A 26,161-nucleotide genomic window follows, 5' to 3' on the forward strand; every position below is an offset into this window, starting at 1 on the left:
TATTTGTGTCATAGTAGAAATGCTGGGAATGGAAGAATGGCAGGCACGTTCCACAGTTATCTGAAAACTCATCCAGATAGCAAATGTATCAGGAATAATGAGAGTTTACATTTCCATTGGTTTGTTTGCTCAAATATTTCTATTCATTATTTGTCCAGCTTAAGGAGAGACAGCATATTAAGGTTTATCAGCAACAATTTATTTTCTGTGGTACCTGAAATCTCTATAATTGTACACAGCATGATTACCGCATGATAAAACTGATTTTTATTTCTTGTCTTATGGAAAGAAATTCTATTATCTTGTCTTGTTACATTGAGTATTTTTAAGGCAGTCTTTCTTATGTCAGAGATATTTTGAATTTTAAAATGATCAATATCCAGGCTAATTTGATATATGTTTTCATATCTGTATAACCTATATGCTACTCTTTTACCTTCTGCCTCTTTACAAACAGTACATGATAAAAGTCTTGCTATATCAACATTGATTAAAAATGATACATTTTTAAATCAGTAGTTTTAAGCTAGCCTTTATTGAGTACAGTATTCCTCCCTTATACTTGTTTTCATTTTCCATGATTCCAGTTACCCGTAGTCACCTGCAGTTCAAAAATATTAAATTGAAAACTCTGAAATAAACTATTTGTAAGCTTTAATTGGGCATCCTTCTGAGTAGCATGAAGAAACTTCAAGCTATCTCTCTCTGTTCTGCCCCAGGACATGAATCATCCCTTTGTCTAACATCTCTATACTGTGGATGCTTCCCACCCTTGAGTCACTTAGAAGCTTTCTAGTTATCAGATCAACTTTCAACTCAGTGCTTGTACTAAAGTCATCCTTATTTTACTTGATGGCCCCAAAGTGCAAGAGTAGTGATGCTAGCATATTGTTATAATTGTTCTTTTTATTATTATTGTCATTAATCTCTTACTGTGCCTAATCTATAAATTCAGTCTTATCAAAGATATGTATGTATAGAAAAAAAACATGGTATTTTAGGGTTTGGTACTATCCACAGTTTCAGGCATCTACTGGGAGGTCTTGAACGTATCCCCTGCAGATGAGGGGGACTACTATATTAATTAAATGCATTGTTCTATGCACTTTATATGTATTAACTAATCTATTTCTCACATCTAGTTCATGAAGTAGATATTTCTATTTCAACAATGAACTGAGGTTTAGACAGCCACATATCAAAAGCAGTTCATGTCATAAATGGTGGAGTTGAGGCTTGACCCAAAAGTCAGCCTATCATCAAACCTGAGCTTTTTACCAGAATATCATACAAATTTCTTGGAAGTTTGTAGAAAACATATGCTTAATTCTTTTAAATATATTATTGTATGCATACACCATATTTTTAAATGAATTCCTTCTTAATAGATAGATTTTTTAAAACTTGTTGCTATAAAATACAACTTTGCTGTGATATTCATTTATATTATATTTTGGAGATTTGAGTAATAATGCAAAATTATTGCATCAATAGGTAAAAATATTAAAACTGTGGACCTCCCTGCCAACTATTTTCTGTTTTCTTTGAGTCAGGGTCTTGCTCTGTTGCCCAGGTTGGAGTGCAGTGGCACGATTGAGGGTTCAAGTGATTCTCCTGTCTCAGCCTCCTGAGTAGCTGGGATTACAGGTGCCCACCACCACCAGCTAATTTTTTTTGGATTTTTAGTGGAGATGAGGTTTAACCATGTTGATCAGTCTGGTCTCAAACTCTTAAACTCAAGTAATCTGCCCGGCTTGGCCTCCCAAAGTGCTGGAATTACGGGTGTAAACCACCACATCCAGCCACTCTCTGCCAATTTCTCTGCAAAAAGATGGTTTCTGTTTTTACTTCCACCAGCATTGCAGATTCCCTATGTGTCTTCAGTATTACACATTATCACGTCTTCAGTATTAGATATTTATCTCATCAGATTAAAAAATGATACCAAATTTCTATTTTTAATAAAAATTTTGGTTTTTACATCAACTGAAAATGTACTAAATGCCATTTTAAATAATTTTATTTGCAAAACTTTTAATACTATGTATATATGAACAAACAGTTAATAGACAAGCAAATTCAAATGACAAAATGAAGAAAAGATGCTGGAATGCACAAAAAGTTAGGGAAAGACAATTTAAAGTATAATGTATTACTTTACATTCATGAGATTGGCAGAACCCAAAATTGGTGATATCATCTATTGATGGTGGGGATTCTGAGAAAGAAAACTCTCATACATTGCTTGTGGAAATGTGAAATATTATGGCCTTTTTTGGGAGAGCAAGCTGGAAACATCTTTAAAACTTTAAATATACTTTTAAGCCAGCAATCTTATTATTGGGAACCAGTATAATAGAATTTAAAGTATCAAAGCATTATAAAGCATATATATATAAATCTTAAAATTAATAATGTTAATGAAGAAGAAAAGTGATTTTAAATAAGGATAAACAAAAGAAGCGAGATGGCTATACAAAATTTTAGTAGTAAATAATTAGAGATAAAAACAGCAAATTATGTTCAAAGCATTTCTGGAAAGGTAGAAAGTTAATGTTATGAGACTAAATGAAACTATGATTTGGCATAATTCTGTTAAAATATGTGAGATTAAAATGTGCTTCTCCATCGTTCTCAGCTAACTAAAACAGGAACAGAAAACCAAACACTGCATGTTCTCACTCATAAGTGGGAGTTGAACAATGAGAACACATGGACACAGGGAGGAGAACATCACATACCAGGGCCTGTCAGGGGGTAGGGGCTAGAAGAGGGAGAGCATTAGGAAAAACACCTAATGCATGCAGGGCTTAAAACCTAGATGAAGGATTGATAGGTGCAGCAAACCATCATGGCACGTGTATACCTATGTAACTAACCTGCACATTCTGCACATGTATTCCAGAACTTAAAGTAAAAGAAAAGAAAAAGAAAAAAATGCTTCTTAGAGGCGTAGGAATGATGCAGTTTAATAGTACTTGGCATAATTTCACATTGACCTAAATACTCTTCATCTCATAGATGACAGAATTATTAGCCTTAGGAGACACTTCTGATATAGCCTTGGCTCCTGGGAACAGGGCCAATTTTAGGAAAATTGTGAAGTGGATGAAACTTGTCTTAGGCAATAGCCCTGTTTACTCATTACCCAGCTTCCTCCATATCTAAAGCACCCACATAGGATCCAAGGAGGCTTGGGCTGGCTTGCCAGGTGGTGCCTACCGCCTGGATCTTGTTGTTATTTACCCATGAACATATACCTTCCTCCATCATATTTCAGGGCTCGAGATGTCATATATTCTAGCAAATGAACTTGTAATGCCAATAAGAGAAAACTGCTGAGCCTGGTTCTAGGTAATATGCATACATTTTAACTGAGGCGAACTACTGTGTGAGGTCCTCTCTTTCTTAGACTGAAACCACTGCTGAGTGTCTGTCAAGCTAATATTTCTTCCTTCTATGGGAGGAATGCCTGCTGAAGAAACATGAGGACATTGGACAGAGTTAGAAGAGATTATTTTCTGTGTTTTCTACATGACACTATGTTATGTCACTGTGTTCAGAAGCTTTAAATAATAGTCTGACAAGACACATAGAAGCACATTTTGTTACTTGAAAGTTCATCACCTGGATCTGGGATGTATCTGCCTGTATCAACCTACCACCTACATAGCCATTCATTAAATAAATGCTTTTATAAAGCTTATCAAATACTGGGCAGTATCCTAAACACTTTACAAATATTAACTCACTATCCCTGTAACATCCCTAGAATGTCAGTATTATCATTCCTGAGAGGTCTGAGTTTTATGCCTCACATCCTGTTTGAAATGACCCTGAACAAGCTCATTGGATTATCTATTGTTTGATTTTAAAATGGACGATAAGATTTCCTTCATAAATATCTCACAGTCATGTTATGGTTGGGTTCAATAAATCTCCAAAGATTATTGAAAATAATGCTTATGAATAGGAGATGTGTAATTTAAAATACTTGTGGCATTAAGTAATAAGCCATTGAGAGACAGTTGATTCTTTTTCTCATGTTAGTGAATTATATTTTCTCAAGGCTTAATTCTCATCTGTGCTGAATTAGTATAGATTTATTCTTGAAATAAATTAGCAATCAGTGGTTCTCTCCTCCCTCTCAGACTTCTCACAATCCCCAATGTCTTATTATATAATGTTAACCTAGATATGATGAGGTTTTATTCATTACATTTCACAGAAGTCCTGCAAAATGACATTTAGTAGAACAAGAAGAAGGAATAATATTTGGTGAAGTGTCATAATGATAATTATACACTAAAACCTCTTTTGCTGTTCTGCAGAATTTGGCATAGGAATGTCTGTCAAAAGCCATATTATATACTCAAGTAATAAAAGAAGCCAAGATAAAGCATCAAACTCATAATAGGGATTATGAGGAGGACATTATTATAGTCAGACATCAAGGATTTTATAAGTGACACTAAACACTCAAGTTTTATTCAACACAGTGTTAGTAAATAAGAGCTATATGTAGGACACTATAATTGGTGTGGGCAGGGGAGAGAGCATTACAAAGGTGAAACCTTTCAAAGAACAATTGGGCAGAGGTTTCTATCAGTGTTTCTCAAACTCTCTTGTGTATGCCAGTCATCTAGGGATCCTATTGGCAAATTCTGATTTGGTATGGTCAAAGTTTGGGTCTGAAAATTTGCATTTCTACCAAGCTTTCAAGTCATGACAATGTGGATCTATGGACCATTTCTAAGTAGCAAGGCTATACATGTTTAAATGTAATATCGGGTAAAATAGAAGCAGTCTGAAGGGCAGAAATAAAATGTTTTGGGAGAACAGAAAAGGAAAGGGCCAATTCTGAATGTGGGGAGATAGGAAGGTGTCACAAGTAGAGCACTTGGCGTGTAAGATTGATTTCTCAAGCAAATATTGGAGGGGAGAGCATTCAGCAGCATGAGCTGGATATAGACATACGGGTTTGTGAGAGCTTGGACTTTCAGGGACCAAGAAAAGTCAGGTGCGGCTGAAGAACAGGAGTGTTTGTGATAGGGAGGGGGCTACTTGTAGGTAAAGGAGACTAGAAGACGGGGTTGGAGTCCATGTGAAGGAACTTCGTTGCTTTGCTAAGGAATTTGACCTGTATTGTTCTGACAAGGATGAGATCTGTATTTTAAGAGGATAACTTTGGCTATAGGAAGAAAAATAGATTCTAGAAGGAAAAATAATTAGAAGCAAGGAGACTAGCTAGAAGATTTGCAGAGATGGTGAGATCCTAGATTTAGAGAATGGAATAGGATTTAAAAATGCCAGGAAATATTTAAGAAATTTAAATTTAGAATTGATGGTGTTTGAAATTAATAGGATTTGGTAATGAGGAATAAGTACAAGTTGAAGGTGTCCTTATGCCTTCTAGTTTGGAAAGTGGCTATAGCTTTGTAAGGATGGGCATGGTGGCTCAGGCCTGTAATCCTAGCACTTTGGGAGGCAGAGGTGGGAGGATTGCATGAGCCCAGGAGTTTGAGACCATCCTGGGCAACATTGTGAGACCCCTGTCTCCACAAAAAATTAAAAAGTAGACAGGTATAGTGATATATAGCTGCATTTCCAGCTACTCAGGGAAGCTGAGGCTGGAGGATCACTTGAGTCCAGGAGGTCAAAGCTGCAATGAGCCATGATTGCACCACTGCACTACAACCTGGGTGGCAGAGTGAGACCCTGTCTTAAAAAAAAAAAAAGGAAAAAGAGCAGATATTTTGGTGGGAGATAATGGGTTCAGATTTGTATGTGTTCAGCAGGGCATCTCTTCTAGAGTATTACTGGAAATGTCTCTTGAATCATAAGAAAGATTAAGAAATGTGAATTTGGGGGCCAATGACAGAAGCAATAGTTAAAACAATAGATGTCAATAAAATACCAAAGGAGTTGTTGAATTTAGAGAGAAATAGTCCTAAAGGTAAAGGAAAGATTGGGATTTGAAGGTCTGCATGTATTTTAAAGCATTTTAAAAAAAAATTTCAATAGTTTTTTGGGAAGCAGGTGGTGTTTGGTTACATGAATAAATTACTTAATGTTGATTTCTGAGATTCTGGTGTGCCCATTACCCAAGCAGTGTGCACTGTACCCAGTGTGAAGTCTTTTATCCTTTGCCATCTCCTACCTTTTTCCTCAAGTCCCCAAAGTCCAGTTTATCATTCTTATGCCTTTGAGTTCTCATAGCTTAGCTCCCACTTATGACTGAGAACATATGATGTTTGATTTTCCATTCCTGAGTTACTTCACTTGGAATAATGGTCTCCAGTTCCATGCAGGTTGCTGAGAATGTCATTATTTCATTCCTTTTTACAGTTGAGTAGTATTTCATGGTATATATATACTACATTTTCTTTATCCACTCATTGATTGATGAGCATTTGGGCTGGTTCTATATTTTTGCAATTGCAAATTGGGCTGCTATGAACATGCATGTGCAAGTATCTCTTTCATGTAATGACTTATTTTCCTCTGGGTGGACACCTAGTAGTGGGATTGATAAATCAAATGGCAGATTTACTTTTAGTGCTTTAAGGAATCTCCACATGGTTTTCCATAGTGGTTATACTAGTTTACAATTCCACCAATAGTGTAAAAGTGATCCCTTTCTCTACTTCCACACCAATATCTGTTATTTTTTTATCTTTTGATTATGACTCTTCTTGCTGGAGTGAGGTGGTATCGTATTGTGGTTTTGATTTGCATTTCCCTGATAACTAGTGATGTTGAACATTTTTTCATATGCTTGTTGACAATTTGTACATTTTCTTTTGAGAATTGCCTTTTCATGTCTCTGTCCCACTTTTTCATGGGATTGTTTGTTTTGTTCTTTCTGATTTGTTTGAGTTCCTTGTAGATTCGTTTGAGTTCTTTGTAGATTCTGAGTATTAGTCCTTTGCTGGACGTGCAGATCATGAAGATTTTCTTTCACTCTGTGGGTTGTCTTTTAATTCTGCTGATTATTTCTTTTGCTGGGTACAAGCTTTTTAGTTTAATTAAGTACCTTTTATTATCTTTGGTTTGGTTGCATTTGCTTTTGGGTTTTTGGTTATGAAGGCTTTGCCTAAGCTAATGAAGGGTTTTTCTGATGTCTTCAAGAATATTTATGATTTCAGGCCTTAAATTGAAGTCTTTGATCCATCTTGAGTTGATTTTTGCATAAGGTGAGAGATGAGGATCCAGTTTTATTCTTCTACATGTGGCTTGCCAATTATCCGAGCACCATTTGTTGAATAGGGTGTCCTTCCCTCACTTTATATTTTTGTTTGCTGTGTCAAAGATTAGTTGGCTATAAGTATTTGAGTTTATTTCTGGGTTCTCTATTCTGTTGTAGTGGTCTATGTGCCTATTTTTATATCAGTACCATTCTGTTTTGGACTATGGCCTTATAGTATTGTTTGAAGTCAGGTAATGTGTAACGTGATGCTTCCAGTTATGTCCATTTTTGCTTAGTCTTGCTTTGGCTATGTGGGCTCTTTTTTGGTTCCATATGAATTTTAGGATTATTTTTTCTAATTCTGTGAAGAACGATGGTGGTATTTTGATGGGAATTGCTTTGAGTTTGTAGATTGCTTTTGGCAGTCTAGTCATTTTGACAATATTGATTCTACCCATCCGTGAGCATGGGATGTGTTTCCATCTGTTTGGGTCATCTATGATTTCTTTTCATAGAGCTTTGTAGTTTTCCTTGTAGACATCTTTCACATCCTTGGTTAGGTATATTCCTAAGTATTTTATTTTATTTATTTATTTATTTATTTGCAGCTATTTTGAAAGGGATTGAGTTCTTGATTCGATTCTCAGCTTGGTCACTGGTTGGTACATAGCAGAGCTACTGATCTGTGTACAGTAATTTTGTATCCTGAAACTTTGCTGAATTTGTTTACTAGTTCTAGAAGCTTTCTGGATAACTCTTTAGGGTTTCCTAGGTATACAATGATACCATCATCAAACAGCTACAGTTTGACTTCCTCTTTGACTTCCTGCCAGTTTGGATGCCCTTTATTTCCTTCTTTTGTCTGTTGCTCTGGCTAGGATGTCCAGCACTATGTTGAATAGAAGTGGTGAAAGTGGGTATTCTTTTCCTGTTCTAGTTCTCGGGGGAATGCTTTCAACTCTCCCCATTCAGTAAAATGTTGGCTGTGGTTTTGTCTTAGATGGCTTTTATTACCTTAAGGCATGTGAGGGGCTGCGTGTATTAAGAAAGAGCTTTCAACTCCAAACTTGCTCTATTTTTCATTCCTCTGAATGTTTTTTAAAAATTGGAATTTATTTGTGGAAGAATGCATGTTGCATAAAAAGTAATTGTTTTCCCTTTTGGCATTATAATGCTGATTGGTTTTGTGATACAACATCCTTAGTATAAAATATTTTGTTGAGATATATAATTAACATGTGAAACTTTGTGTCTAGTTACCACGATATAACAATCATCTCTTATTTCTTCTGGAGAATTCATTTATTCAGACTTTTTAAAAACTAAGTCCATGATTTATTAAGATTTATCTTAGTTTTCACCTAATGTTCTTTTTCTGTTTCAAAACCCCACCCAAGATACTGTGTTACATTTAGTCATCATGTTTCATTCAGCTCACTCCTCTTGGCTGTGACAGTTTCTCAGACTTTCTGATTTTCATGACCTTGACAGTTTTGAGAGGAACTGGTCAGCTATTTTGATGTCCCTCAGTGGGAATTTGCCTAATGTTTTTCTCATGATTAGACTAGAGCTATGGTTTAAGGGAGTGTGAACACAGAGATAAAGCATCATCCTTATCACATCATGTCAAGGTTTGTACTACCCACATGACTTAGCTCTGTTAATGTTAACCTGATTGTCTGACTGAGGTTATGTTTGCTAGGTTTTTCCACTGTAAAATTATTCTTTTTTTCTCTCTTTCCATATTGAACTATTTGGAAGGGTATCACCGTGTGCCATTCACACTTAAGAAGTAGGAACTTATGCTCTATACCTCCTTGAAGGCCGAGTAGCTACATAACTGTTTTGGAATTCATCTGCATGAGAGATTTGTCTCTTCATCTCTATGTATTTATTTATTCAGTCAGTTATTTGCACCATTATGGACTCATGGATATTTATTTTCTACTTTAGGTTATAATTCAACATTACTCTGTTTATTTAGTTGCTCAGATTGCTCCAGCTCTAATTGTTGACTTCAGTGTATCTTTGATATACCTTTGTCCTTGCTTTTGTTTGTTTGTTTGCTTGTTTGTTTTTAGCACTTTCTTACTTTCTAACATTGCAACGTTCTAGGCTCATCTTGGGTATTTCCTGCCCCAACTCTTGAATCAGTTATTCCTCCAACAACATGGTTCCTTTTATAGGAGAACGGTATCGTAAACCAACATTTTGCACTGGGTGTTTTCTGATTTTTAAATTGTTGCAGCGTTACTATCTTTTAAGGTTTATTAAGATGCTGAGCATCTCAGACATTTAGAAATTTAGTAAAATGCGATAATGAAAGTTTTGTCCCAGACAGACAACAGTCTTGAAAGCAGTAAAAACGTAAACACACATACCCACACATGCATATAGTTGGTTACACTTCAAAAGAAGATGAGATAAATGGCATAAAAACATTTTTTAAAAAGTCATTTTAAAAAACTAGGAGGGAACTTTAGCAAGCCTTCTAAAGTGAACGTTTCTTAAAGAGTTTATTTCACAACAGTAAACTCATTAATTTCCTCTTATGTTTTTTTTAAATGGCAAACTTCTTCACAGCAAAAATCTTTTCTTTTGCAAAACCTAAGGATAACGTTTCTTTCCTCAATTTATGGGAAGCCTAGAAAAATTTAGGAAGCTCAAACTCATCACACATACTACTATATTTCATTGATCTATACAACCTCTTTTCGGCAGAAAGAGAGTAGACACTAGGACAGGGAAAGCCTGATCTCTACTATGGGTTTAGGCCATTCATGGAGAAAATGGTTTAGAAATTCTCTGTTGTGAAACATAACACTTTCATTAAGCCTTAAAGGATATGGAGCCACAAGCATAGCAAGTAAACACCCATGGCAAGCTTCTTGGGGTGAGAAGACCAGATTTAATTAGATTTTATGGCCATGGTCATGTTCTATAGTTCATTCAGGGATCTCAAGTTTCTGTACATACAATTTCTCTTAAGTTTAATTCTGAAAATTGAAATAGTCAACCCAGTAAACATCTGCTAAGTGTCTACTATAATCAGTGTTAGAAACAATAAGGTGACTGTTTCTTGTCCTTAAAGAACAATCATAAATAAAATTAATTATGACTGCTATGGTACAGATCTGTAGACTCACTACATGAAGAGTGCAAAGTAAGGAATTGGTTAATGCAATTTGAGAAATTTGGGAAGGTACAGAGGTATTTGCAATGGTTAACATATATCCAACCAATCTTGCGGTGGAATCAAGTTATAGGCCCTAATCTATCATCAATAAGCTGAAAATGTACTCATGAACATAATATTATGTACTAATCCTTATAAAGAATGGATACAGGTAAAGACTTTGTTATTTCATAGAGATTTTATAATTTAGTTGTGAAAAAAAGGGTACTACAAATGAATAGTGAACAGTTAAAATATCCTCACATATATATTATAAAGGAATATTATTAATTACTAAAAACTTAAACATCTTTAGTACTTCACCTTAAAGAAAAAAATCTTAGGAAATCATCTTTGTTGTACCCTTATGGAATATGATAGTCTAATATTGTGAATAAGTGAATAATGGGTCTTAGCTTTTGTAGCTTTGTATTCTAGAAGCTCTTGGACAAGTTTATTTTCCAAACTACACTTTATAAATCTGTTCTGCTTCAGACTAATGTGTAAGTGTTCATAGAAAATTTCCAATATGTAAAGCACTGGAATTTAAGCACAATGAATTATTAACTTTGTTCTTCTCATGTTTATTTCCCCTCTTTTATCCTTACCAGCTAAAAACCAAAATTTTATTTATTTCCTTTTTATTACTATTATTCTATTTTTAATTTCTAGAATAGAATTTCAACATACTGACCTTTGATTGATTGAATTATAATTGTTTGTCTGCTGTTCACATGCACTTATTCACAGATTCACGCATTTATACATTTTACAGATACGTGGCAAATGCTTCTTACATTTCAGACACTATTTTAGGTACTGAGAATATAGCAGTGAACAAAACAGACATAGCTTCTGCCCTCATGGAGCAGACATTCAAATTGGGAGATATAATAAACAAATATAAAATAGGTGTGTATATATATACATATATGTAATCTGTCAGATGATGGTACATGCTATGAAGAAGAATAAAGCAGGAATAGACTTAATATTCTTTGATTTTTATTAAGTATGCCAGAAAATTAAAATTGCCATTCCTTGAAAATAAGCAGCATTTGATGCTCATATGAACGATGCTATCTCAGAGTTCTCTGTTGTTCTCTGGATTAAATTATGGATCCTGCAGATGTTATGAATGAAAGAGGTCATTTGTGAGCCAGGAAATTAATGTTTACTTTATGGCAGCCTGTCTATGAGAGACTGGAAATATTCTAAAGGCAGCCTCACTCCTTAAGGCAGATGCTTGATTTTAAAACAAAACAAAACCCTCTAAAAATTGCTCTTACTTTTAACACTAAAAGATGTTAGATAGTTTCTGAGAACACTTAGAGAAGGATAAAAACTATAGTCAGTGCCATTTTATATCTGAAATAATTGATCTGGACCCTGATATCTCCTTCCAAAATTGTCTGAAGAGTTTTCATCTTTTCCAGAGTTAACACTACGAAAGCATGATAATGATTAGCGTTATCAGCAGTTTTGCTTTAGAGTGTTTGGGAGATGCCTGTAGATTTTTCACGTTTCTGTAATTATGAGATGGGGACTGGAGCATCCACATCCTGTTTTCCTAGAATTATGACCTATGACCTTTCTATTTAAGACCTTGGTGAGCCTAATCAGGAAGCTCTGATTTCTCTGTAACAGGGAAAAAAATAATTTTAACCATAAGAAAAAACAAACCTAAGAAAGTTTTAAGGATTTATTTTCAAAAATAGGTAGAGGCCAAGTACATATTTACATAGGAAGATTTAACTTTGATTACCAGTGGTATTGCTAATAGTGTGATGGGGCACTATACCTGGGTGACGGTCTGGGGATACCTGAGTTATACCTGCTATAGTTATTTCTTCCTCCAAGCTCCCAAAGAAAAACAGATGCACTGGACAGTAAGAAATAAGGGCTACAGCTGGGTAATTTCTGTGTCTGTTTCCTCACTTTTAAAATACATGAAATAACATGTAATAATTATTTCTACTCCACAGGACTGTTGGAAATATTACATAAATTAACACATGTAAGGCATCAATAGCTAAATTTCTTTGTTGCTTCTCTGTTTTCAGAGTACATAATGGTGTGATGTTCAAGAATATGGCCACTAGAGCTAGACATCCTATATCCAAATTCTCTTCCCACCACTAGCTGGAAGGGTGACCTTGGGCAAGTTATTTAACCTTTATGAGCCTGTAAAATATAGAATAATAATATCAAATAGATTATTGTATGGGATAAATGAGATAACATAAATATGTGAAACAATAATTGGCACATTATCAGTTATTCAGATATCAACTAATATCAATTATTAGCTGTTGATATCATTATTGTTACTACTATTTCTACTACTTATTCATTAGTGGTGGCTTTGGCCCCCAAATCCTAATGCAGTATTCTAAAGAGCAAGGCTAAATCACACAGTTGTCCTTTTTCCCATGCCAGGAGAACCTAAAAGGCACTGCCCAAATTGACCATGGGCTTTGCCTGTTTTCAGCTAACATAAATCTGATGTCTTAGCACTTCTTACTCTAATGTTAACCTTCTCAGTGCAGAGAAAGCACATTGAGAAAGACACAAAGAAATAGTGTTTACTCCAGTGCTTAGAAAGAGCCTGTCCTGGCCTGCCTTACAAGAGCTCCTGAAAAAAGCACTAAACAAGGAAAGGAACAACCAGTACCAGCCATTCCAAAAATGTACCAAATGGTAAAGATCATTGACACAATGAAGAAAATGTGTCAACTAATGGCCAAAACACCCAGCTAGCATCAAAATGGCAGGATCAAATTCATATATAACAATATTAACCTTAAATGTAAATGGGCTAAATGCCCCAATCAAAAGACACAGACTGGCAAATTGGATAAAAAGTCAAGATCCATCGGTGTGCTGTATTCAGGAAACCCATCTCACATGCAAGGACACACATAGGCTCAAAATAAAGGGATGGAGGAAGATTTATCAAGCAAATGGAGAGCAAAAAAAAAAAGCAGGAGTTGCAATTCTAGTCTCTGATAAAATGGCCTTTATACCAACAAAGATCAAAAGAGACAAAGAAGGGCATTACATAATGGTAAAAAGATCAATGCATCAAGAAGAGCTAATGATCCTAAATATATATGCACCCAATACAGGAGCAGCCATGTACATTAAAGCAAGTTTTTAACGACCTACAAAGAGACTTAGACTCCCACACAATAATAGAGGGAGAATTTAACACTCCACTGTCAATATTAGACAGATCAAGGAGAGAGAAAATTAACAAGGATATCCAGGACGTGAACTCGGATCTGGACCAAGCAGACCTAATAGACATCTACAGAAATCTTCACCCCAAAGCCACAGAATATACATTCTTCTCAGCACCACATTGTACCTACTCTAAAATTGACCACATAATTGGAAGTAAGTCACTCCTCAGAAAACTCAAAAGAATGGAAATCATAACAGTCTGTCAGACCACAGGACAATCAAATTCAAACTCAGAATTAAGAAACTAACTCAGAACTGCACAGCTTCACAGAAACTGAACAACCAGCTCCTGAATGTCAACTGGATAAACAATGAAATGAAGGCAGAAATAAAGATGTTCTTTGAAACCAATGAGAACAAAGACACAACATACTAGAATCTCTGGAATACAATTAAAACAGCATCTAGAGTAAAATTTAGAGCAATAAATGCCCACATGAGAAGCAAGGAAAGATCTAAAATCGACATCCTATTGTCAAAATTGAAAGAGCTAGAGGAGCAAGATAAAAAAACTCAAAAGCTAGCAGAAGACAAGAAATAACTAAGATCAGAGCAGAACTAAAGGAGATAGGGACACAAAAAATCCTTTAAAAAATCAACAAATCCAGGAGCTGGTTTTTTGAAAAGTTCAACAAAATAGAGAGATTGCTATGCAGATTAATAAAAAAAAGGATCAAATAGATGCTATAAAAAATGATAAAGGGGATGTTACCACAGATTCCACAGAAATTCAAACCATTATCAGAGATTACTACAATTCTATGCACATAAACCAGTAAATCTGGAGAACTGGATAAATTCCTGGACAGTTGCACCCTCCCAAGCCTTAAACCAAGAAGAAATTGAAACCTTGAATAGACCAATAAAAATGGCTGAAGTTGAGGCAGCAATTGATAGCCTACCAACCAAAAAAAGTCCAGATCCAGATGGGTTCACAGCTGCATTCTACCAGACATACAATGAGGAGCTGGTACCATTCCTTATGAAACTATTCCAAACAATACAAAAGGAAGGAATCCTTCCCAAATCATTTTATGAGATCAACATCATCCTGATACCAAAACCTGGCAGCGACTCAACAAAAAAAAGAAAACTTCAGGCCAATGTCCATGATGAACATAGATGCAAAAATCTTCAATAAAATACTGGCAAACAGATTGCAACAGCACATCAAATAGCTTATCCATCATGATCAAGTAGGCTTCATCCCAGGGATGCAAGGCTGGTTCAACATACACAAGTCTTAAACATAATCCACCACATGAACAGAACCAAAGACAAAAACCACATGATTATATGAATAGATGCAGAGAAGGCCTTCAAAAAATTCAACAGCCCTTTATGCTAAAAAGTCTCAATAAACTAGGTATCGAAGGAACATATCTCAAAACAATAAATGCTATTTATGACAAACCTACAGCCAACATTGTACTGAATGGGCAAAAACTGGGAGCATTCCGTTTGAAATCCGGCACTAGACAAGGATGCCCTCTGTCACCACTCCTATTCAATATAGTATTGGAAGTTCTAGCCAGAGCAATTAGGCAATAAATAAATAAATAAATAAATAAAGTGTATTCAATTAGGAAAAGAGGAAGTCAAATTGTCTCTATTTGCAGATGACATGATTGTATATTTAGAAGACCCTGTCATCGCAGCCCAAAATCTCTTAAAGATAAGCAACTTCAGCAAAGTTTCAGGATACAAAATTAATGTGCAGAAATCACAAGCATTTCTATACATCAATAATAGACTAATAGAGAGCCAAATCATGAGCAAATTCCCATTCACAATTGCTACAAAGAGAATAAAATACCAAGAAATACACCTAACAAAGGATGTAAAGGACCTCTTCAAGGAGAACTACAAACCACTGCTCAAGGAAATAAGAGATGACAACAACAGATAGAGAAACATTCCATGCTTATGGTTAGGAAGAATCAATATCATGAAAATGGCCATACTACTCAAAATAATGTATAGATTCAATGCTATCCCCAACAAGCTACCAATGACCTTCTTCGCAGAACTGGAAAAAACCACTTAAACTTCATATGGATCCAAAAGAGAGCCCACACAGCCAAGACAATCCTAAGCAAAAAGAACAAAGCTGGAGGCATCACACTACCTGACTTCAAACTATACTAAAAGGCTGCAGTAATCAAAACAGCATGGTGCTGATACCAAAACAGAGATATAGACCAATGGAACAGAACAGAGGCGCTGGAGGCAATGCCACACATCTACAATCATCTGATCATTGACAAACCTGACAAAAACAAGGAATGGGGAAATTCCCTGTTTTAATAAATGGTGTTAGGATAACTGGCTAGCCATGTGCAGAAAGCAAAAACTGGACCCCTTCCTGACACCTCACACTAAAATTAACTCCAGTTGGATTAAAGACTTAAACATAAGATGTAACTCCATAAAAACCCTAGAAGAAAACCTAGGCAAAACCATTCAGGACATAGGCATAGGCAAGGACTTCATGACTAAAACACCAAAAGCATTGGTGACAAAAGCCAAAATAGACAAATGGAACCTAATTAAACTCCAGAGCTTCTGCACAGCAAAAGAAACAATCATTGGAGTGAACTGGCAACCAACAGAATGGGAAAAAAAATTTGCAATCTACTCATCTAACAAAGGGCTAATATCTAGAACATACAAAGAACTAAAACAGATTTTCAAGAAAAAAACAAACCAATCCAAAAGTGGGAGAAGGATATGAACAGACACTTTTCAAAAGAAGACATATATGAGGCCAACAAACATATGAATAAATGCTCATCATCACTGATTATAAGAGAAATGCAAATCAAAACCACATTGAGATACCACCTCATGACAGTTAGAATGGCGATCACTAAAAAAATCTGGAGACAACAGATGCTGGAGAGGATGTGGAGAAATCGGAATACTTTTACATTGTTGGTGGGAGTATAAATTAGTTCACCCGTTGTGGAAGAGAGTGTGGCGCTTCCTCAAGGACCTAGAAATAGAAATTCCATTTTACCCAGCAATCCCATTACTGGGTATATACCCAAAGGATTATAAATCTTTCTGTTATAAAGACACATGCACACATATGTTCATAGCAGCACTGTTTACAATAGCAAAGACCTGGAACCAACCCAAATGCCCGTCAATGATAGACTAGACAAGGAAAATGTGGCACATATACACCATGGAATACTATGCAGCCATAAAAAATGATGAGTTAGTGTCCTTTGTAGGGACATGGATGAATCTGGAAACCATCATTCTCAGCAAACTGACACAAGAACAGAAAATCAAACACTGCATGTTCTCACTCATAGGCACGTGTTGAATAATGAGAACACATGGACACAGGGAGGGGAGCATCACACACTGGGGTCTGTTGGTGGGGGGCCAAGTGGGGGATGGGGGGGTGGGAGGTTGGGGAGGGTTAACATGGGGAGAAATTCCAGATGTAGGTGACAGGGGGGTGGAGGCAGCAAACCACATTGTCATGTATGTACCTATGCAACAATCCTGCATGATCTTCACATTTACCCCAGGACCTAAAGTACAATAAAAAAATAAAATATTCTTGAAAAAAAAGGAAACAAAGAAAGAAAGAGCCTGTCCTAGGCCATTTACAACAGAAAAAAGTCTAACGAGAGGGTGAATGAGAAAGAGATGAGGCACGGCCCAGGTAGGAGCAGATTCTGGGCCACTTTTGCACTCCAAGTGGAAAGAAAAGATGTAAGAAGAAAATGATGATCAGAGACAACTCTTGATTTTTCCAGGCTCTGAAAGGAAGGAACCCTAAGAGGCTAAGTTGCAGCCTTTGCCAACTTTAATGTAACCAACAAAAAGTTCCTGGAGTTGAATCACCTTCCCCAATCTTGTGGAATAGCATGTTAAATCTAGAGATCAAAGGGTATATCCAAACACCACTCTAGGACCAATTAACCAAATAGCAGTTTGCCTGATGTTATCTTAACAAAACCAATTTATTTAATGAACAAATCTAATTCATTAAAAGCTAATAGATGGTATATCAATTTGTCAAATGGCCAACTCATGGAAACGTGGCACACTATTATTTTATACCAGGTCTAGAATTGTGTGCTGCCACCAGAGACAGAGCCCAAGCCGAGCTAGGGCCAAGTGCCAGGGTAAGAGACCATGGCAAACTGGAGAACATATGGGAAGTAGCTCCAGCCAGTCACTACTTTGTAGGATATGGACCCAATGTTACCAGAGCTCTGAAGTTTTAAAACAAAGGCTGAAATCTGAATTTTCTATGTAAATTGTGCTGACATTTGCATTTTGGCAAATACTTAACATTAAAACAAAAACAAAATGAACACTGTCCAGGCCAAATGCATCCCTTCTGAGGGCTTGATTTGCCTGTGTGCCTTTAGTTTGCAATCTCTGCTGGAGACCTTGGGCATCTGCCTCTTAAATGTTCATGCTTTCAGCTGTGAAATGTGGCTCCAGAGCCCCGCAATATATAGTAATTTGTAATTGTGCTGGTGTACAGATTTGTATCCCAAATGCTCCAAGGCTAACTTCTCAATGTGATTTACTTAGCTAGTGAAAGTGCTTTGATCTCTGCCCAGTTTCTACATTTCAATGTGGCTTTAGGGTTTTTTAACAAAATTTTAATACCTAGTACCTCTCATAAAACAAATAAAACTTCATTAAAAGAAGAAAAAGGACTTTGGAAAGCAGGGGATGGAGTTGACTTCTAATTCTGGAGATAGAAATGAAGACAAAATAAAAAGGTCTACTAAATATTTAACTAGGAAATAACTTTGGGGACATTGAGGTAGGATTCAGTGTGGGTAACAGTGGGGGTTTTGAGTGGAAACAATCAGCATTTTTAGAACATGCTAGTAAGCATTTGGAAAGAAGGTGTATGAAGAGATTACTTGAAATTTCAGTTACACTTTACTTCATTTTAAGAAGAGATTTGTGTACTATACAGTATTTTTGAATTATTAATTTTTAATTTAAAATATTAAATATATTTGAGAGATGAGAGACTCACCCTTATGAATGCCAAGAAACTGTGTTATGCTTTATAAGTTATCCTACTGAGTTCTCCCACTTTGTTTTTAACGTTTAGATCCCTCAAAGGGATTTCTGAGGGCAGTGACTTTCTGCTTTTTTTTTGCTATTTACTTTCATACTTTGAGTACAATGTTCTGTTCGTAGAAGGCTCTTAATAAATTCAATGCTTTGAATTATTTAAATGTGTCTTCCCATTTTAAACATTTATGGCTTAAATAAATATTTCTATCAACTCTAGAAATTATGTGTGTACCTTGAGTAGTGAAGAGGGACAGGCCTTGTACATAGAGGAATATAAAACTTACTCTGTGACCAAAACCCTGCAGGTCATGATTTGAAATCCTTCTTTGCATATCTTTATCTTCTTAAAATATTTAGTTGGGAATCATATAACAGGAGGTTTCTTCTAGGGTTCTAGTATTTCCAGGACTAGAAATGATACTGAATAAAAGGTCTTTGTGTTTTGCTTTGAATCCAAATCAAAAGGTTTTTGGGATGAAAAAGCCAGGTGCACTTTTAAAATAAAGTATTGGAATCATCATATAGTATTTGGTCTTGCCTAAAAGAATCTATGGAAACTTTTCATGAGAGTGTATGGAACACGGTAGATCTTGCAAGCCTAAGGCCTGATTTGCTACATGATGAAATTTCTCTCATCCCCAAATCAACTGCTGCACTTCTCCTTGCCTCTTTGCCTTATCATGCTGTCTTTCAGCATCTTGGGATAAGTCAAGCAAACAGAGAAGTTCTAGAACAAGAGCTTGAGTTCAGTTGCCTGGACTCCTTTGTTTGGCAGAGAGGTTTCCCTTCCAGCAACAGGACAATTAAAAACGGGGGAACCAGTAGGCCAGACAGCACAGGACTGATGAAATTGAAAAGGACTTGATTGGTGGGGAGTGAAATTTCATTTCTAATTGTCATAGATCCCTCTTCCTTATTAATAATTTTCTTAAAAAGCCTTTCTTTGGAAACATTATGCTTCTCAAGTGAGAAAGTCTGTTGAAAAATTTGAAAAGAGAGGTATTTGAAGAAGGCGGTTACTTCGTACCTTTTTAGAAGCTGCTATATCTAATGCAGGAGATGACTGGTGAGGTCTGGCATAAAAAATTACTTGGAATATTTATCTCAGGATTGATCAGCAAAAGAGCCTAGGTATATAGAAATTGTTTAATTGTTTTCTTAAATTGGATTTTCATCCAAAATGGGGATTATTTCCCAAGTAATACCAATTCATTTAGACATTACCCAGTGGGTTCCTGGTTATTTTTGAGATCCCTATTTCCATATTGTCTCTGAGTAACATTAAAAATTGAAGTACATTTCTTCTGTTGCTTTTATTGTTGTTTTTTCTCCATGAGGTAATGTGTTTACCATTCTCTCAAGGGATAGTTGTTCATGCGTTATTCAGGAAATATTTCTACAGCCCCAATTATATGCAGGGTATTTTAAATACATATATATATATATATATATATATATATATAATCCAATATATATATATATATTTGTAGATATATTTGTAGATAATCAAATATATATATAATCAAAGCAAATAAAGAAAAATAAACTCACATATATACATAAATGTTCACTTTAAAATGTTCAGAGATTAGGCAGGAATGTACCCTTCTGAGATTACTTTGGCAAGTTACTATGATTTATTGGCAAAGAACTTCGTCCTTGGTGAAATAGCTGAAATATCATTTGCTTTGGTCCATGCTATACTCCATAGTTTGAACTGAACTCTGCTGTGTATAACTAGATTACAAATTCCTTTTATGCGAAACCTGTCATTTTTATTTTCATTGAATTTTATTTTCTGCCTGTTACAACATAAACATTACAAAAGTATTTTTGATGTTTAGATTTATGGAAAATAGTGGAAATATCCAAGCCCAGAACAAAATATTTGGTGTTTTCACTTCTTATCATTATTTGATTTCACAACTTTCTTCCATCTTAAAAGATTGTATTATTTTTTTCTCCCAAATCTACAAATAAGACTTTATTAGTTTATAAAATAAGGGACTTATTTTATAATAAGACTTATTTTATAAAACAAGTCCCTTATTTTATAAACTAATCTCAATGTATTCTAATCTCAATCTTTTAAATGAATTTTCTAAATGTCTTTAAACAAATTTTCTATAGAATACAATACTAAATATAAAAGTACTAGGCTTTCTAAATTTAAAAGCTGAATTTTGGTGATTTTGTTGACTTTTTATCAAGTATATTTGGGATCAGTTACTTGTGTTTTAGAATTTAAATAATTACATTTTTTTTAATTTGAAGAATTAAATATTGCCTTTAAAATATCTGACGAGAATTTGTTTGTTTTGAATATTCTTTTGCTTTTAGGTGATCTGGCCTCTTGGGATCTGCTCATTTGCCTGTCTTCTAAGAAAGCTGAAGGAAAACCCTGCATATCCAAGGAAGTCATGTGCCAGTTAGGTTTACATCAAAAGGTAATACTCTCAAAATGTGCACAGATTTTATCAACTCTATAGATATTAACACTGGCATTTCTTGGTCTATAATGTTTAAGAGTCTTAAAGAATTAGAGTTATTATATCTTTGGAGAATCTTCCAACTGGCCATGCCTTATATACTTTACCATAAAATAGTCACCATTTTTTGTTTAATAAGACCTCCCTCAGCTTCAGTTGCTGCAGATACTGTTGTTTCACTCAGTAGGACTCAACTTTATCTAGAAATCTGTAGCCTATAAAGTATAGGTTAATCTGACAACTTGTTCATCCGAAGTGGTGAAGTCTTTATGTCTTAGATGACTGTTCTAATTTTTTCTAACTTAAGTTGGTATCTTAAGTTGCAAAAAAATTTACAAAATTTCTAATTACCTTTTAAAATTGACATTTAGTACTTACTGTTTATATTGTGTGAACTTTTGTAAATGGTTTTAGAAAACTTAACTAAAAATCATCCAGTGTTTGCCATGTGCTAGTTACTTCGCTGGAAAATTTACATATTGTTATCTATAACAAATCTGTAAGAAAAGTGCCGAAACCAATAGCTATTATTCAGCCCCTAACTAGAGATGGAGTAGTGTACCCAGATTACTTGCTATTCCTACAATTGACCATCTAGATAACCCCTTTCATCTAAATCTTCACCATTTTGGCATCTGGGCTGAGCACACTCTTTTGTGACTCTATGTACATCTCTGGCCATTCCTCCTCTGTTTTCTTTACAACCACCTTTTCTCTGCTCATTTTTGAATGCCTGTGTTCCCTAACAGCAATCCTGAAATTTCAACAACCATTTGTGCTTGAGATTCACAAACCTACCAAAAGGACAGAGCACTTTCCCAGGCTTTAGGGTTGCATAAGCGACAGGCTGCTGAACATCTGCACTTGGATGTTCTACAGACATATGAAACTCAACCTGGTAAAAACTGACTTTTTCTTTTCCTCAGTGAATTATCTTCTGCTTTTGTGTTCAGCAGCTCCAGAGCTTCTGTTCTGTTGGTTATAAACAGAATCACCCAGTCTGTCATCTCCCAATATAGAAATTACCCACTTTTGTCATTTCCTAAGATAGAAGGCCATCACCCTTGAGCCCTTCCTTCCTCTTCCTTGTCATCAGCATTCTATCAATTACCAGTACTACTGAATTTAACTTCTAAACATGGGTTTTTGGTTTTGTTTTTTTTGAGACAGAGTCTCCCTCTGTTGCCCAGGCTAGAGTGCAGTGGGGTGATCTCACCTCATTGCAACCTCTGCCTCCCAGATTGACGCAATTCTCATGCTTCAGCCACCCAAGTAGCTGGTATCACAGATATGCACCACCATATATGGTTAATTTTTGAATTTTCAGTAGAAATTGAGTTTTGCTATCTTGACCAGGTTGGTCTCGAACTGTTTGCCTCAAGTGATCTACCTGCCTCAGCCTCCCAAAGTGCTGTGATTACAGGCATGAGCCACCGTGCCTGACCTTCTTCTAAACATTTCTCACATCTGTCAACTATTCACTGTACTTACTACCTTTATTCTGGACAGATAATCATCATCTCTTACTTGGGTTATTGCTAAATCTTCCTCACTGGTTTTTCTGAAGCAAATATTTTACCCCTGAAATCTATCCTACTCATGGTTATGAGATGAAAAATATAAAATGGTAAATTAGCCTTTTTATATCTACACTTAAAATGTTGTGGCTTTTCATTAACTCTAGAATAAAGTCTTAATATTCGCTTTGTATTAGGCTTCTGGAAAGAATCAAATGCCATATTCATAAAGGTGTATCTGAAGACAAATTAATAAATAAACTATTTACAGAGGTTTTGGCAGTGTAAAAAAAAAAACTGAAAGGCCTAGTGAGGTGCTCAGGAGCCAATAACATTATAAAAGTTTCACCACACTGGGTTGTAAGAGGGATGTGTAGAAGGAATGGTTTAGGTAGAATCTAATGAGAGCTACAACCAAGAAGGAGGTGTCCTCGGAAAGGTGCTGTAAATTTAGTGGAGTATATAGCCTTTACACAGACCTGCAGAGAAGGAGCCTTGGGGATAAACACCCCACCTCTCTGTAATCCCACCCTCCAATCTCTTGCCAATGCCTCCCGTTGGTCCAAGCTAACTGTTAGTCAAAGTGCAAGAGATTTCTCTGTGATGCTACCCACAAAAGTCAGCCTCCTGGGGGACAGAGCAGGGGGCGAAGACCTAGAGGGCCAAATGGTGAATATTTAGCACAATATTCAAGATTTTTTTTGTGGGAGGCTTCTGCCTAACAGTACCCTTTTCTTATCTCTTTCTAACTGGGTGTCATGCTGCAAATGTTATGAAACTGCTTATTATTCCCTAAGCGCCTGTGCTGTTTTCCATCACATACCTTTGTTCTTACTGTTTTGTCTGCTGTCCACCTCTCCACCTCAATGATTTTCAACCAGGGAGAGATTCTGTCTCCTCTAGTAATAGTTGGCAATGCCTAGAGACATTTTTGGTTTTGCCACATCTAGGAGGGAAGGTTGGTACTAGCATCTATAGGTTAAAGCCATGGATGCTGCTAAATACTGTATAATGACCACAACAAATAATTGTGTGGCCAGATAAGTTCATAGCAGCAAGGTTGAGAAACATTGATGTGGTCCCTTGGCTTAAAGTCAGCTGCTTAAGTCCATTAGATTCAGCACCACTATCACCTCAGAAGCTTCAAAGCTTCTGTTTTGTTGGTTATAAGCGGAATCACCCACTCTGTCATCTCCTAAGAGGGAAATCTGGCCTTCACCCTTGAGCCCTTCTTCTTCCTTGTCATCTATAGTCTATCAGTTGCCAATACTATGGAATTTAACCTCTAAATAATTCTCAAGTCTGTTATCTATTCTTTGTACTTACAATCTTTATGCTGGGCAGATGATTATCATCTGGCTCTCCCTGTTGGAATTGTGTGCACTCTGTAACATTGTTAGTTGTAGTAGTTCTGTTTTCCTAATAACTTTGTTACTGTGCTGTGAAGGATTAAACATGTGAATATGTAGTGTACATGCTATTCAATTGAGAACTGGTGAAATGCGTATAACAGCTTATCAACATGTGAAGATACTGGTACTTGATAGCCTCTTGAGGAAAATTTGCTTCCAAATTTTGAGCTGGAAGGTCACCGGAATAACTTTAGAGTAGAATTGCAATACATGGCTTTTTAGGTTTTTGGTACATATGTTAAGAATTATGTACAAATTGAAATGTCTATACTCATCCTCAACTAATAAAATCTCAATTATGAAAGACAAAAAAAAAAAAACACAGTCTACCAAAACTCACAAAACTAACACAAAGTAATATGAATAGGCCTACATCTCTTGAAGATATAAAAAAAAAAAAAAAAAAAAGCAGCTTTCCCATCTATTTCCCAGCTGGTGTCTTCCTTGTACTTAGAAACAGTGTTGTTGGTATGCTGTTTCAGACCATTACACTGAAAGCATTGAGGAACACCCAATACTACTTTGGCTGCCACTGATGGCTCCTGTGATAGTTAAGTTCCCAGCCTGGGGTGCAAAATGTCTCCCCACAGCTGCGAAATTTTTGAGATGCCCAAAGTCCTTGGGTTTCATCAGTCCTATCTGAATTGAGACTAGACCTTGTTCAGTATAGATCAAGGAGAATATTATTCTATTTAACTCAGTTTTTCACTTTGTTTACTGAGCCTCAAAACGTTGGTTGGCACTTGGACAGCACAGAGCTACACATAAAAACTCTTCCCGTGACTCTTATCCCCTCTCCCAGGGCTTTTGTGGTCAGCTCTTGCGCCATCAGTCACTAGCTAAAGGATTTTGATTATGTTATTTAATCTCTGTAGCCTTCAATGTCTTTTCCTGAAGTAAGAAGACATTAGACACTGGACAGTTTCCAAGACACCTGCTAGCTTTAAGTCTGCATGAGTCACTGGAGATGAGTGGAATATGTGATGAGAAGAGAACAGAACAGACCAGCCAGCGATGGCAATGGAGAAGACAAGAAGGGGGTTATGGGTGAAATAAGCAGAAAGGAAAATTATAAAGTACAGTGCCAGTTATTCTGGGATTCTCTTAAATTTAAATTTTTGTTGTTTTTTTGGACACAGAGTCAAACTTTGTCACTCGGGCTGGAGTACAGTGGTGCAACCTTGGCTCACTGCAACCACGGCCTCCTGGGTTCAAGTGATTCTTGCACTCTGCTCAGCTTCCTGAGTAGCTGGGATTACAAGCATGCACCACCTCACCTGGTTAAAATTTCTTGATTTTTAGTAGAGACGGGGTTTTGCCATGTTGGCCAAGCTGGTTTTAAACTCCTGGCCTCAAATGATCTGCCCGCATTGACCTCCCAAAGTGCTGGGATTACAGGCCTGAGCCACTGTGCATAGCCTTAATTTTTATTTTTGACATAATTTTAGACTTGTAGAAAAATTGCAAAAGTAGTACAAAGATTTTTTCAAATACCTTTCAATAGGCTTACTTATTGAAAATCCGTTAGACTCAGCACCACTATCACCTCAGAAACTTCAAAGCTTCTGTTTTGTTGGTTATAAGCAGAATCACCTACTCTGTCATCTCCTAAGAGATGGAATCCTTCTGTAAGGAAGGGCTATTCTTTCTCCTGCATTTATTTGTTTATTCAATAATTTATTTATGTCAGTAAGGGCTAATGGATATTTATTGTATCCTATGGGTTATAAACCAGTACTATTGTTATTAATTTTTTTGTTGTTGCTCAAATTGTTCCAGCTTTGGTCATTGAGAACTTTCTCATGTTGGCTCCTAGTACATACAATAACCATGGTACATTCACCAAAATAAGAAATTAATACTGATACAAACTGTTAACTCAATTGTAAATGTCATTTAGATAGCATCTTTTTTTACAAAAAAAAGTTTGCCCCTTTTCTGCTCTAGGATCCTATCTAGTACCCCTTATTGCACTGTTTTCGTATCTCCAAACTCTCCTTCAATCTGACAGTTTTGCAATTTTTTTTCTTTTTTTTCTTTTTCTTTCTTTTTTTTTTTTTTTT

At 36.0% G+C, this 26,161-nt stretch overlaps 1 protein-coding gene across 4 annotated transcripts in view; it reads left to right on the top strand.

The window, feature by feature from the left end:
- CPED1 (cadherin like and PC-esterase domain containing 1) overlaps window positions 1-26,161 on the top strand; it is a 307,276-nt gene that overhangs the window by 46,755 nt on the left and 234,360 nt on the right. For all 4 annotated transcript variants that reach the window (XM_037733240.1, XM_017513874.2, XM_017513876.2 and 1 more), the window contains one exon: window positions 21,021-21,127. In XM_037733240.1, coding sequence (XP_037589168.1) covers window positions 21,021-21,127 — 107 coding nt within the window. The remainder of the gene's footprint in view (window positions 1-21,020; window positions 21,128-26,161) is intronic.

This window comes from Cebus imitator, unplaced genomic scaffold (genome assembly GCF_001604975.1).
Source record: "Cebus imitator isolate Cc_AM_T3 unplaced genomic scaffold, Cebus_imitator-1.0 Scaffold508, whole genome shotgun sequence".
Taxonomy (NCBI): Eukaryota; Metazoa; Chordata; class Mammalia; order Primates; family Cebidae; genus Cebus; species Cebus imitator.